Raw genomic sequence first — 12,979 nt, forward strand, 5'->3', positions numbered from 1 at the left:
CGTGGGTGCTCCAGCACCAGAGTACCTACGGAGTCAGCGCCTATCAGAGTGCTACCCAGAAAAAACATCCATTCATAATAAAGAGGTAATTAAAATTATATGAGTGAGTTTTTATCTACAGGAATTTGCAGCATGTGGTTTTCCTTCCCACGTTTCCTTTGTCTGTAAATATGAAACATTAACCTATTTGCCTTAAAAGGTATATCTGAATGAATACACACACATGGAGCACTGATTTTAAAAACACACCAGAGTTTCCTGAAAATCAGATTTGTCATTTATGTCATCTACTTTGTAGGATCCAGAGAGGCTCAGATAGTAATAGTAATCCATACTGGTAATGCCCAGGCTGTGTTTCTGCTCTGAGGAGGCACCTTCAATAAGCTGCAAAAGAAAAACACCAGAAATCAGATATCTATTAGTTATTAGTTAGCTATTAACTCTCTCCAGTTGGGGAGGGACAGTTCTTGAACAGGTGACTGAGGTTGTAATGTCAGAGAAGACAGAAGTGATCATTCTCTATTACACTCCAGAGGACAGTTTTAAAAAATCAGCAGGGAAATTATCTACTATATTCTATTAAACTCTTCCATGTGGGAGGCAACAGTGAATTTTCAAGCTGGCCCTTAGAAATACCTCATGTTGTTACTTCACTGAGAGTCTACGGTTTTCTGGATTTGGAAAGAGACTCAAGCCACTGAATGGGTCTATGTTAGACAATGCCTTAGTGTGCACTGAAGGTACCTAGTAATATTCAGACTGCCCTTTTAAACATACAATCAATAGCATGACTTCACTGAGAGATGGACCAATATAAAGGAAAAACTGGAAATGGAAGAAGTATTTTTTAAATAACCGTGAAAGGAACTGCACATTTCGGACCTGGTAAAAAATGTGAAAACTCCTCTCTCCAGGATTCCTCATTACCACCCGAGACTTTTCCAGGAGAAAGTTGGAGATCTTTCCACCATCAGGCTCCCCACCTGGGCTAAACTGGATTTCAAAGTATTTCCCCTGTAACAAATAATTATAGAGGTTTTTGAACGATTAATAAAAACTAAGCTTAAAGCAGACGCCTGTTGCGGTATAACTCAAGGAAACTGACTAGAATATTTATTCTGTATTACTTCAATCTTTCAAGGTTAATTTAGGCCTGGACTCTTAAGAAACAATTACTTTCTTCCTCACTTTTCCATGTCCAGTTACCTAATTCTAAACCCAGCACAATAATTCTGCAGTGCATTAGAACAAAGATGTACACTAACCCATATGTAAGGACTAAGTGGGGGATTTCTTTCCTCTGCCTTACTTGGTTGGTGTGAATTATGCAAATTGCAGAAATGAAACACTGATGGCTAAATTTACTACTGATATATGTGTGAACTACTCCAGTGTAGTAGATTTACAACTCCATAAACCAGTGGCTAATACAGCCTTCTGTTTCCAGGTGATGTATATCAATGATCCTTTTATCTTGGTGGACTGAGGAATTGCATTAGTAACCCATCTCAACTGCAAAATACACCTTTACTTTTGTTTTGTGAAGGGTATGATGCTTAAGGGGAGCAAAAGGAGAAGAAGTTTGTCAAGCAAGGCTCACTGCTAATATAGGTAGTCACAGCAGGGGAAATACATTGGAAAACAATAAGGATATCGACAGTTTTGAATTTTATTCCCCCATTGAAGGAGGTGTCAGCTAACCTTGTTGTATATTTTATTTCACTTTATATTTGAATGTCTGTCAAGACATTTATATTCTATTATATCCAGATATATATCTATATATATTTTCAACACAGGCCTAACACTGGAAAAGCACAGTTCAAATTCTATGCTGGTGTAAAAGGGTAAAACTCCATTTTAATTAAATGGAGCTGTGCCCATTTACACAAGCAGGGCAGTTGGTCCCACATATGTACAGTAATTTTGCTCCCATTCTCTCTTCACTATATTTTATAAATACATGGTGGTTCTTCCCAATTAAATGTTGTAAGGGCTACATTTTCTGTATGTCGTTGTTAGTTCCCATTAGTATGCATAACATTTATAATTAAGTCCTGAAAATAATTCCTTATTGCTTTTTGGAAAGATGAATAACCTTCGTGCCCAGCAGTGAAGCTAGCAATTGTTCCATCCCATTTAAAAAAAAAAAATCAAAGCCAATTATTACATGGGCTGGAAAATAGATACGCTCATACCTTCCAGTTCAGTGCAGATTAGGCCCCAATTAAGTTGCTAATTGTCTTGTTTACACATAAGACTACTTACAAATAGCTTTGCCCAAACAGTAATAGAAACAAACATTTGCAATAACACCTAGGAGCCCTGAAAATGTGTGCCTCTCCGTTTACATGAAAACCAGCATTTTCCTTCACAAAGATGTCCAAATCAAACCCACAGATGTTAGGAGCAAAAGCAATCTTTTGCAAGAGGAACTTACAAATCTGCTGGAGTTATTGTTCCGCACAGTCTTCGCATTCCCAAAGGCTTCCAGTAAAGGGTTTGACTGCAGAATAATGTCCTTCACATGCTGAAATTTTTTAAAACAACAACAAAAAAAATCTGCTTTGGGATCTTTATCAAGGTCTTGGAGCACTCACACTTGATTTGTAAACTTGACATATATATTAGGTGCAAGGATGCCTGTCTCTACAAGCAGGCATTGGAATATCCTCTTGGTCAGGTGAGGGGAAATCTACACCATCATGTCTGCAGAATGCAAGTTTTTGTTTTTTTTCAGTTTCTAGTTCTTATGATTGTAAAGAAAATCATCCAGACTTAAGCAGAACATAAACTGCTGCAGTCATCTTCCTGAACTTGCAGATAGCCAGTGCTTTGCTCATAGCTATGCCAAGAAGCAGCACAATAAAACTGACCTGTTTCTTGACAGTTTCATTGCTGCTCACAGGGTTTGAAGCAGAGGCAGACTCTGGTCAGAGATAAAGTAACAGAAACTTTTTCTCTCACCCTCTCACAGCAGCCAGGAAGATGGGGGGATGGACAAGAATATCGGAGGTAGAAAAGCAAAGTGGTGTAGATTCCCACCCCTTAGTACCAGTAAGCCACTATCACTGGCCTTGCTGGTAGAGTCCTCCTACCCCTGAAATGGTAGTTTCTCCCCTTGTTAGTAGGTAGCTTGCAATTTTTAAAACCCGTTTCTAGGGAACATTAAAAGATAACAAATATCCATGTAGAACAGTTCACAATTGGCTGAGTGATTTACTGGAGTGGAAGGAGGACCAGAGACAAAGGGGTTAGTTTTGTGCTGGAGCACTGGGAGGAGGCTACCAGACTTGATGGATTAATAGTCTGGATCCTGTATAGTGAATCCTATGTTCCTGTTCCACTAAGTACATTTATCTGAGAAACTTTATTTTTCTGGATTATGGCTAGATTGAGTTGGACAAAAAACCTTGAGGATAATATTCTAACCTGAGCTACTGCATATAAATCTACATTAAATCAACAGTTATTCCAGGTTTTTACCAAGTGTATCTGGGGGCACAATTTGGCCCAAGATTGCAACATTTCTGGCCACATTTTATCCTTTTTGCCTTTAACTTCCCTACTAAATAAGGCCTACTATCCAAAAAAGAAGTAATGAAACAAGTAGAGAAGGAAACTGGAATATTGAGGACAATGGCAAATAGATAAAATGGAGGAAGGTAGAGAATTTGGAAAATGTAGGACTTGAAAAGCAGATTCAGAACGCTGCTGAATAATTTAAAATTTAGACAAAATACATAGGCTATGTTTGAATGGTGCAAAGCATCTGGTGATCAGGATGGGGAACAATAATTATTTTAACACTATACACGTCATCCACTCAGTTTCAAAGTATTTATGTCCTGTTTATGAAATAACTGCTTACTAATTCAACCTATAACCTTGCAGCCCAATCTTGCAATTCCTTAAAACAAGCAAAACTCATCAAGTTAATGGGAGTTTTGCCGGCATAAGGAACGCTAGCTCAAGACTGCAAATGGGTTAGTGGTTAGCTCTGTGAGAGCTTCGAATCAGACAGCAAGGAGAGAAGTGCTAGGAGCAGACCACAAGGAGGCCACTGGATTCTCACTTATACAGATTCAATTATCATAAAACTCAGCCTAGCAGGTGCAGAGAGGCATCAGCCCATAGTTTGAAGCATTAGCTGTGGAAAGGCCATTTGCTTTAATGGGAGTAGGATCAGGGTGTTAGTTTCTTGCTCAAAACTTGTATATTCACGTTAGTGTAGGGAGGGTTGAATTTCACACAAAAACAATACACTACTCAAGGAAATGTATCAGTTTAATCAGCTATGACTTGTAACTGCTGAGTTTATTTTGCATCTTGTTGGAACAGCTGGGATTTACTTAAAATAACGGAAACAATTATTTATAATGTGATTAAGGCCACTCCAAAAATAACACAATGCACATTTTCCCTTTGCTATTGAATGACTGTGCAATGTTCCCTGTATCATTGTCTCCCCCCCAAAAAACAGGAAGAACATCATCATCATCAGAGCTTGTACTAAGGCCAATGTATTATGGTAAGCAGAGGGTGTGGGGGGCAGGGAAGCATACTGGTAAAGAGCAGCCACTACTTACCAAGAATAGTTGTCTGTCAATCAGCTCATGATCCCCTAGAACTCCATTAGTGGAATTTTATGGCTAATTTACTATTAGCTTTAGTTAAAATATTTGTGTAGATAGTGCAGACACATTTCAGAATTATTAACAAGCAACTATTCACCGTTCTAGCTCGCTCCCAGAAATTACATTTCCTACTAGATAGTTTAAAATAATGTTTAATAAAAGTCCTTCTCTTTTCTCTCTAATGTGTGAACACAAATCCATGATTTAATGGGAGATATGAACCACTGAGAGACAGTTCAATTCTCTCTGGATCTGAAAGGTCTAGTAAAAATTCATATTTGGCATTGTAGAAAAAGCAGATTTTCTGAGATTTTGTTAAATAATGTTTGGCTGCTATAAATTAAACTTCTCTCTCTACATCTTGAGGTCACAAATTCCATTAACATTTCCCCCCCCAAATCTTTAACCTTTAAATAATTCAGCATCAACACTGAAGCTGTTCCACAGGGATCTGTTCAGACTAGTGGGTTTTCATCTTATGAACTCCACAGGTGGAGGATCAGCAGATCTGTGCAGGGGTGAATCCCTGGCCCCAATTCATCCATCCCCTACACAGTACAATTCAGGGATACCTGAACTCTGGAAGACCCGTTTGTGCAGTACACACCAGTTTCTATGCTAGGGGATCTATGTTGGCTGTACATGTGTGCTCAGCCATTTACCTCATAAGTGTCATTCCTGGCACTGTGGCTACACAGTAAGATTTGACATGGTTTCTTTACAGCAACATTACACTGTATCAACTCACCTGTACCTTGGGACCACCTCCTGATATTTTAGAGATGTAACTCATGATATATTTAGCAGCTACAGTCTTTCCAGCACCGCTTTCACCACTAGGAGGAGAGGAACACAAATACACATCTGTTAAGTGGTTCAAACCTGAAAACAACATGGAACTTGATAAAATGTGGGATACCACCATACTCAGCAGCACTAAAACTGTGTAGATAGAGAGTTACCCAAAATAAAAGTCTACGATAGTTAGACCTTCATGATTTAGTTTTCTAAGGAAACACTTTGGAAAACGTAACTGAAAGAAGAAAGATAAATTGTCACTCCTACCAAAAGGTTTTCCAACACAGGCCCAAATTCTACACTCTGATACACTAAAACAGGAATAACTCTAGTGAAGACAAGTATAAATACAGAGAAACTCAGGTTTCTACTGGAGTTGCTTGAGATTTGCCTTGTTTAACCAAGAACAGCTACCACAATAATAAATATGCCCCAAATTTAAATCAGCTGATTAACAGCATATAGAATATGACATATAACATTCTAACATGATACTTCTGGGGTATGTTTGTCACTGAATGACATAGAATAAATAATGTTACATACACACACACGAAATCTTCACCAGACATATAAAAAGGGAAAGTATTAAAACAGAGAAATTAATATACTTAAGTTGAAATTTTTCAAGGGGCTAAGAACCCAATTACCATAGGATTTTAGTGGGATTAGTGTGCCTAAGTCCCTTAGGTTCCATTAAAAATCCCAGCCTTATGTTTTAAGGGAAGCCATCTGCCTAGATTCCACAGGAGTCTTTTTGTTTTTAGGCGTTCCTGAATGAAATCGTCATTCAGGATGTGATTAATAATGACTCACTGAGAACTATCTTCCTGGTCTTATGCCTCTTGACACAGGCTACGAGAAGGCTTAATATTCCACTCTAACTTTTCACAATTCCTTCCTTCCTTCCTTTAAAATATTTCATTTCAGTGGTGACATTAGGATACATCTTGCAACAGATTAGGAGTCCCTTTCATCTACTGCTAGCATTTGGACAAAGATCACAGGACCTCTCAAGGGGAAATAAAAGGTTCTGTGTTGAACTGAAATGGGTTAAGACGATACTACATATGGGGAATGATTCTGATCTCACACTTAAAAATTGTGATTTTAATGGAATTAGTCCTAATTTACACTTGTACTGGTGCAAGACACATCAGTCCTCATATTGAACAAGAATGAGGAGGCTCCCAATTTGTGTGGAGCATGGGTAATTTCGGGACTAAAATGAGGGACACTGGCTGAGTATGCAGGAAGAAAGAAAGCAGTATGTCTGGATCAGCAATTTTTTAAAAGTATGGAGACATGAGAAGAATTAAAACAGTTCCCTACAGGATCACAGAATCACAGGACTGGAAGAGACCTCGAGAGGTCCTCTAGTCCAGTCCCCTGCACTCAAGGCAGGACTAAGTATTATCTAGACCATCCCTGACAGATGGTTGTCCAACCTGCTCTTAGAAATCCCCAATGATAGAGATTCTACAACCTCCCTAGGCAATTTATTCCAGTGCTTAACCACTGTGCCAGTTAGGAAGTTTTTCGTAATGTACAACCTAAACCACCCTTGCTGTAATTTAAGCCCATTGCTTCTTGTCCTATCCTCAAAGGTTAAGAACAATTTTTCTCCCTCCTCCTTGTAACAACCTTTTATGTACTTGAAAACTGTTATCAGGTCCCCTCTTAGTCTTCTCTTCTTCAGACTAAACAAACCCAGTTTTTTCAATCTTCCCTCATAGGTCATGTTTTCTAGATTTTTAATCATTTTTGTTGCTTTTCTCTGGACTTTCTCCAGTTTGTCCACATCTTTCCTGAAATGTGGCACCCAGAACTGGATACAATACTCCACTGAGGCCAAATCAGTGCAGAGTAGAGTGGAGGAATTACTTATCATGCCTTGCTTACAATACTCCTGCTAATACATCCCAGAATGATGTTTTGCTTTTTTTGCAACAGAGTTACACTGTTGACTCATATTTAGGTTGTGATCCACCATGACCCCCAGATCCTTTTCCACAGTACTCCTTCCTAGGCAGTCATTTCCCACTTTGTATGTGTGCAACTGATTGTTCCATGTTTTATTCTCACTAAGAACCAAGCTGTATCTAAGCTCATATTGTATCTCACTCTTTTTTAAAGAGAGTCAAATGAAACAGGAGAGAAAACAAAAAGCCTTTCTGAAGTGGCATTCCAAAATGAACCACCAATTACACTTTCACTTTTAAAAGATGTCCTCCTTTAGACAGAATTATGCCTTTAGTACTGTGACCTACTAGAGATGCTATTTACTTCCTGCTACGCTCCCTGGAATACTCTCATTCCAAATACAGTTTTCCCCATTAGCAACCAATAATTTTCAAGGACATTTCCTGAGTGATCTAGGCTTGGCAGAATTCAATTTTTATTTTTTTTATAATTGATAGGTAATATCACTGTTCGTTTTTAAGTTTTTTTTAAGATTTGCAGCTATTTAAATTTTCAGTTGCATGAAATTATGGGGAGTCAGAATTATTTACTGACAGTAGACAGTGAAATTCAAAAAGTTAAAGCTTTAGAAACTGTTAAAACACAAACTCTCAATATCCCATGCCAAAATACATAAACTAAATATCCTTAAATCACCCAATCAGACCTGTTTTTACTATTCATTCACTAGTCCATTTGTAACAAGCCTAACTCAAAAGTCTAAACCACTGCATTTTGATGCTAGTAAGTTCTCAACCAGCATTTTTCTTACTTTGTTTATCTGTAAATGCTGAAGATTATTGATGGAAATATTTTCCACTGATTTATGCGTGTGCAGTGAAATCAACATTTATTGACATTTATCGATAGGCTTGGAAGGGTTCGATTCCTATCTGTATCTAACCATCGCAGCTCAGCCTAACAGCTAGAACCTTCAAAAGGAACCGCAGGAGGCTAGGTACACAACTCCAATCAAAAGTCAGTCGGATACAGGTGCATACCTCCCAGACAACATTAGCATGCTGTTTACAAGTACCTTTACATGGGGAAGCCCATAAATGGATCCCTAAAGTCACCATTATATCTAAGCTATAGTATCCCATTTGGGGCATACCCTGCAAGACCATGCTGTAGTAACCTTCAGGGCAAATTACAGAGAATGAGGGGAAAGAAATGCTAAGACAAATAACACAGCCTTTAATAAATTTGAACTCATTTAAAACAGTGTCATAAATCACTTTAAACAAAAGATTTCCTCACTATATAATTTATCCCCCTCCCCTTTCTTCAAATTATGCGTGGTTTGTATTATTCATTTAAATAATAGTGGTAGCCATGAACATTAACATGGAGGAATTTAGTTCCATTTTATTTGTAGTCTCTGGATTTAAGTGATACTTTAAATAATGTGACTTTGGTTACAAGCCTGCCTTTTCACAGTTTACTTTAGATTTATACATGCACATACTTTTCCTGGTTTTTACAGTTTTATTGATCAGAGACCAGTAAATTGGCAATATTAAATCTAGAACTGCAATATGATGATGATGATACATTATTTATACACTGCAACAACTGCATCTGATGCACTTTGATAGTATCTTGCCTTCTCCTGAATCAAGCACAAAATTAGTCAAATGCCTTGAGAATTGTGATAATTCCAGTAAATTATTCACCTAGAGCAGTTTTTCCACAGACATCTATCTGCTTTCTTACTTCTCCAATGATTATAAAATAATACAAGCTCTATTTTCTATCTTAGTCTCTTACTATCTTATATATCCTAGAAGTGCGTGTTTCTTAAATTGAGCAGGCTATAATGGCTCAAGTTCATTAGACAAACATAAAAATGACATTTTATTTGAAATAATCTCATGTTATAGTAGGAAATGTTTCCATATATAGCTGTTATAAAAATTGGAAAATATGGTATATATTCTAAAAGAAAATAGGAAGAAACTGGATTATGGAAAATAAATTGTTAGTGGCACTGACATAACTAATTTTCAACCTGTAGTCTTTCCTTACTGGAAATCAAATTCACTTTCTTGATATGTTCCTAATAATTAAAAAATGTTTTATAGGTCTACCCAATTTTTTCCAGTAGTAGTTGCTACTCTGGAAGAGTAAAAATTTGCATAAAGCAGTCTCTTAAAACTTCACTGAACTCAGAAGAAAACTAAACTTATTTCCACTTCTTCATCATTGAGAGGAAGGGTAATTTAGTGATTAAAGTAGGAGATTAGGAATCAAGACTTCTGACTCCTATGCCCCCCCTCTGATACTAATTTGTTGTGTGACTTGAGGGAAGTCACTTAAAATCTGTGCACAAATTTCCCCATCTGCAGAATGGGAGGGATAATACTTATCTACATGATTGGGACATTGAGGAACTTTTTAGTTAATGTACACAAAGCGCTCTTAGATCTACCGACCAAGGACACTGCAGATGTAAAATATTATTCTGCTGTGTTTGAAGGAGTCTACATGTAAAGTTTCATTTCTTTAGTTTTGTTCAAAGCATCCCCATCAGCTTTGCTACATACAAATATTTCTCCCCATACTGCTGATGGCTTTTGCCAGTGTTCCTTAACATGTTGAAGATTTGTGTGTGAATGCCTTTTCCTGAGTGTCTGCCATCAGTAAGATTCAATCACGTCTCCAGAGGCATCCTCCCCTGCACAAGTTTTCAGAAAATCAATTGTTTGAGGTTTGCATGGGCTTTGCAATGCAGCAGCAGGCCCAGATTTTTTAAACTGACTTTAACCAATTTAAGATAAAGAGTTAGTCAGATTGTTTTACTGAAGGGGTAAAGTGGAAAGAAGTCTCTATTAAAGTAAATTAATATGAGTAAAGTTGTTGTACCATCCTAAGGTGATGACAGGTAGCCTTCTTGTAAGAAAACATTACCAGATGCAGATGAAAATTAAGCTGATATTAAGAACAGGATGAGAGACTTGAATTGAGAAATTTCTTCACAGCACATTAAAACACTTTATGGAATAAGTCGCCCGAACTGATAAAAAAGGGAAATAAAGCTTCCACCTTTGCAGAAACATACCCCTTTAAGGATAATCTGAAGAACATATCTATTACCTCAAACAAAACAGGAATTACTAATCATAACATCCATTGCCATGATCACAAGACAATGATGCTCTAGAAGGAATTAAAAACCACATCAAAACAAGTCTCCAGACAACCCTTCATAGTTCAAATCTCAGCTGAGTGAATTGTTTTTTGTTTTTTTGGCAGTTCTTAGGTATACATTGAAGGACAGCCATTTTTTTCTTTGGGACAGGGGGGAGGAACAGCTCAGCAGGCTATTAGAGTGGAATACAGAAGCTAGATCAAATAATATACACTTAAATAAATCACCATGTTGTATGCCTTAGCAAAACTCAGTGAAATGAAATGAAATGTCAAACTGCTGCTGAAGCCTAAACCGCTTATTGTGAATAACATATTGGCCATTATGGCTACACGACAAATCACTTCAAACCACACTCTCCTCCATATATGGGAACAAGTGCACAGACAGATCTGTTGCCTCTTGTGAGTTTCAGATGCATGCACTAGTAACTAAAATTGTCAAATATCCAAACTCTTTAACCACTCAATTGCCATGGATAAGCGGAGTAAAGGATTTGCCCATCATCTGCATGGCTCAGATAATAGAAAACTGTCTCATGTTTATAAATGAATATTCCATGCAAACATATCTTTGTGAACAGCTGGTTCAATGTCATTCTTGCCTTTCATGGAGATGCAAACCACGTTTTTGTGACATTCTGCCCCTCCTGCCCTCTTTCCTCCAAAGAGCACTGCATGGCCCTGGGAAAAGAGGGATAGAGCAATCCCTGTTTCTCCTGATCTCAGGGACTCTGAGATTCTGCCTAGCACCTACAAGGGCCACACAAATGGTGCTAAGAAAGGCTCCTTGCACCCTTCCCCCTTCCACCTGGACACACGCTGTGCACCTGCATCCAGGCCAGGAAGAATCCAACCCTTGAATAGCCTCATTGTTTACATTGTTCACAATCATTCATAATAGCTCAGTGTTCTTCAGCTATAATTAGAAACATGTACAGTTTTCTTAACACACATGGTAATTATTCCACAAATAAAACAGGCTTGTCTCTCCCTTGAAAGATATATGACAAGACTCAGTATATTCTAACTAGATGAAACTGGCTGTTTCACCCTTCTATCAGCCAGGAAGGATAAAAGAGCATATATCGATAAACAGGCACTGGACGCAGAAATGGCATCAGTGAAAGGAAAGGAGAACCCTTTTTTTCAAAACAGTAAATGAATAGTTTCAGATTTTAGCTGCAGAAGGGAAGGACCAATAAAAGATAAACAAAGGAAAACCCTAACTACCTTATATGAATAAAAGAAAACCAGAGCAGAACATTTCCATGGCATTCTTAGTATACTTTCACCAAAAATAACATTTAACTTCAGTAATGTAGAGAAGACAGAAGAGCTCGATGTTTGCTGTGAGGAAATTACTCTGGATGAATTTAAAGCAGCTACTGAAAGTCTAAAGAACAATAAATTGCCAGGTAAAGACCAAATTGCAGAACTGCTTAAAGCAAGTGGAAGGGGCAGTATGAAAATCCTGCTATGCCTCTTCAATTTGGTCTGGCAGAAAGAATACACCGAGGGATTACAATCAAACTCCCCCAAAGAGGATATTTGAGTTTTGTAACAAGTGGCACGGGATTATGCTGCTTTCAGTCCCAGGGGAAAGTCTTCTATGCAATCACCCTAAGCAGATTTAGAGACAAACAAGTTGGTTTTTGACAAATTGATCTTGTGTAGACCAACTCTTCATCCTATTGTAGAGCAAAGCAATGAATGGCCGCCCCCCGTAGTCCTGAGTTTCCAAAAGGCATTTGATAATGTAGATAATCACGGTGACAGATAACATTAAACAACAAAATCATTCAAATTCATTCAAATTATTAAAAATTTGTATCAGAACATTCAATGTGCAGTAAAGATAAACCAGAAACTAATGGACTGGTTTAATGTTAACAGTAGTGTCAGGCGAAGTTGCATCTTGTCCTCCATCTTGTTTGTCGTTGCTATTGACTTTGTTATGTGACAGACTGTCAGTATGGAAACGGACATTGCATGAATAGACTGGGAGCTTGGAGTCTTAGACTTTGCAGACTTTGTCTGTCTTATGAATAAGCAGTTAAAGATATGCAGCAAAAGACAAATGGTCTTGCAAATTCTGCCAAGCCATTAGATATTATTAATAAATCAAAGATGAAGTTATGAAAATTAATTTACCTACCAATGATTCTATCTACTTGGAAGGTAAAGCCTTGAAAAACATCACTAAATGTACTTAGGTGGGTAGTATCATTCACAATTCTGGTGATTCCACGTTTGATGTAAAGTCCAGAATAGGAAAAGCAACTGCTGTATTTCAAAAACTCTATACAGTAGGGAAGTCCAATGTGATTAACAAAACCACCAAACTTTAGATATTTAGAAACACTGTCCTAAGTGTCCTCTTCTATGGAGCAGAGTCCTGGAAAACAGTAAGTCCATCCAATGCAAATTGA

General features: G+C 37.7%; 1 protein-coding gene across 1 annotated transcript in view; it reads right to left on the reverse strand.

Annotated features, from left to right (window-relative positions):
- MYO1E (myosin IE) overlaps positions 1-12,979 on the reverse strand; it is a 153,409-nt gene that overhangs the window by 70,082 nt on the left and 70,348 nt on the right. The window contains 4 exon segments of the mRNA XM_030577662.1: positions 250-384; positions 883-1,014; positions 2,441-2,530; positions 5,386-5,473. Of these exon segments, the coding sequence (XP_030433522.1) occupies positions 250-384; positions 883-1,014; positions 2,441-2,530; positions 5,386-5,473 (445 nt within the window).

Source organism: Gopherus evgoodei, chromosome 10 (assembly GCF_007399415.2).
Source record: "Gopherus evgoodei ecotype Sinaloan lineage chromosome 10, rGopEvg1_v1.p, whole genome shotgun sequence".
NCBI classification, from domain to species: Eukaryota; Metazoa; Chordata; order Testudines; family Testudinidae; genus Gopherus; species Gopherus evgoodei.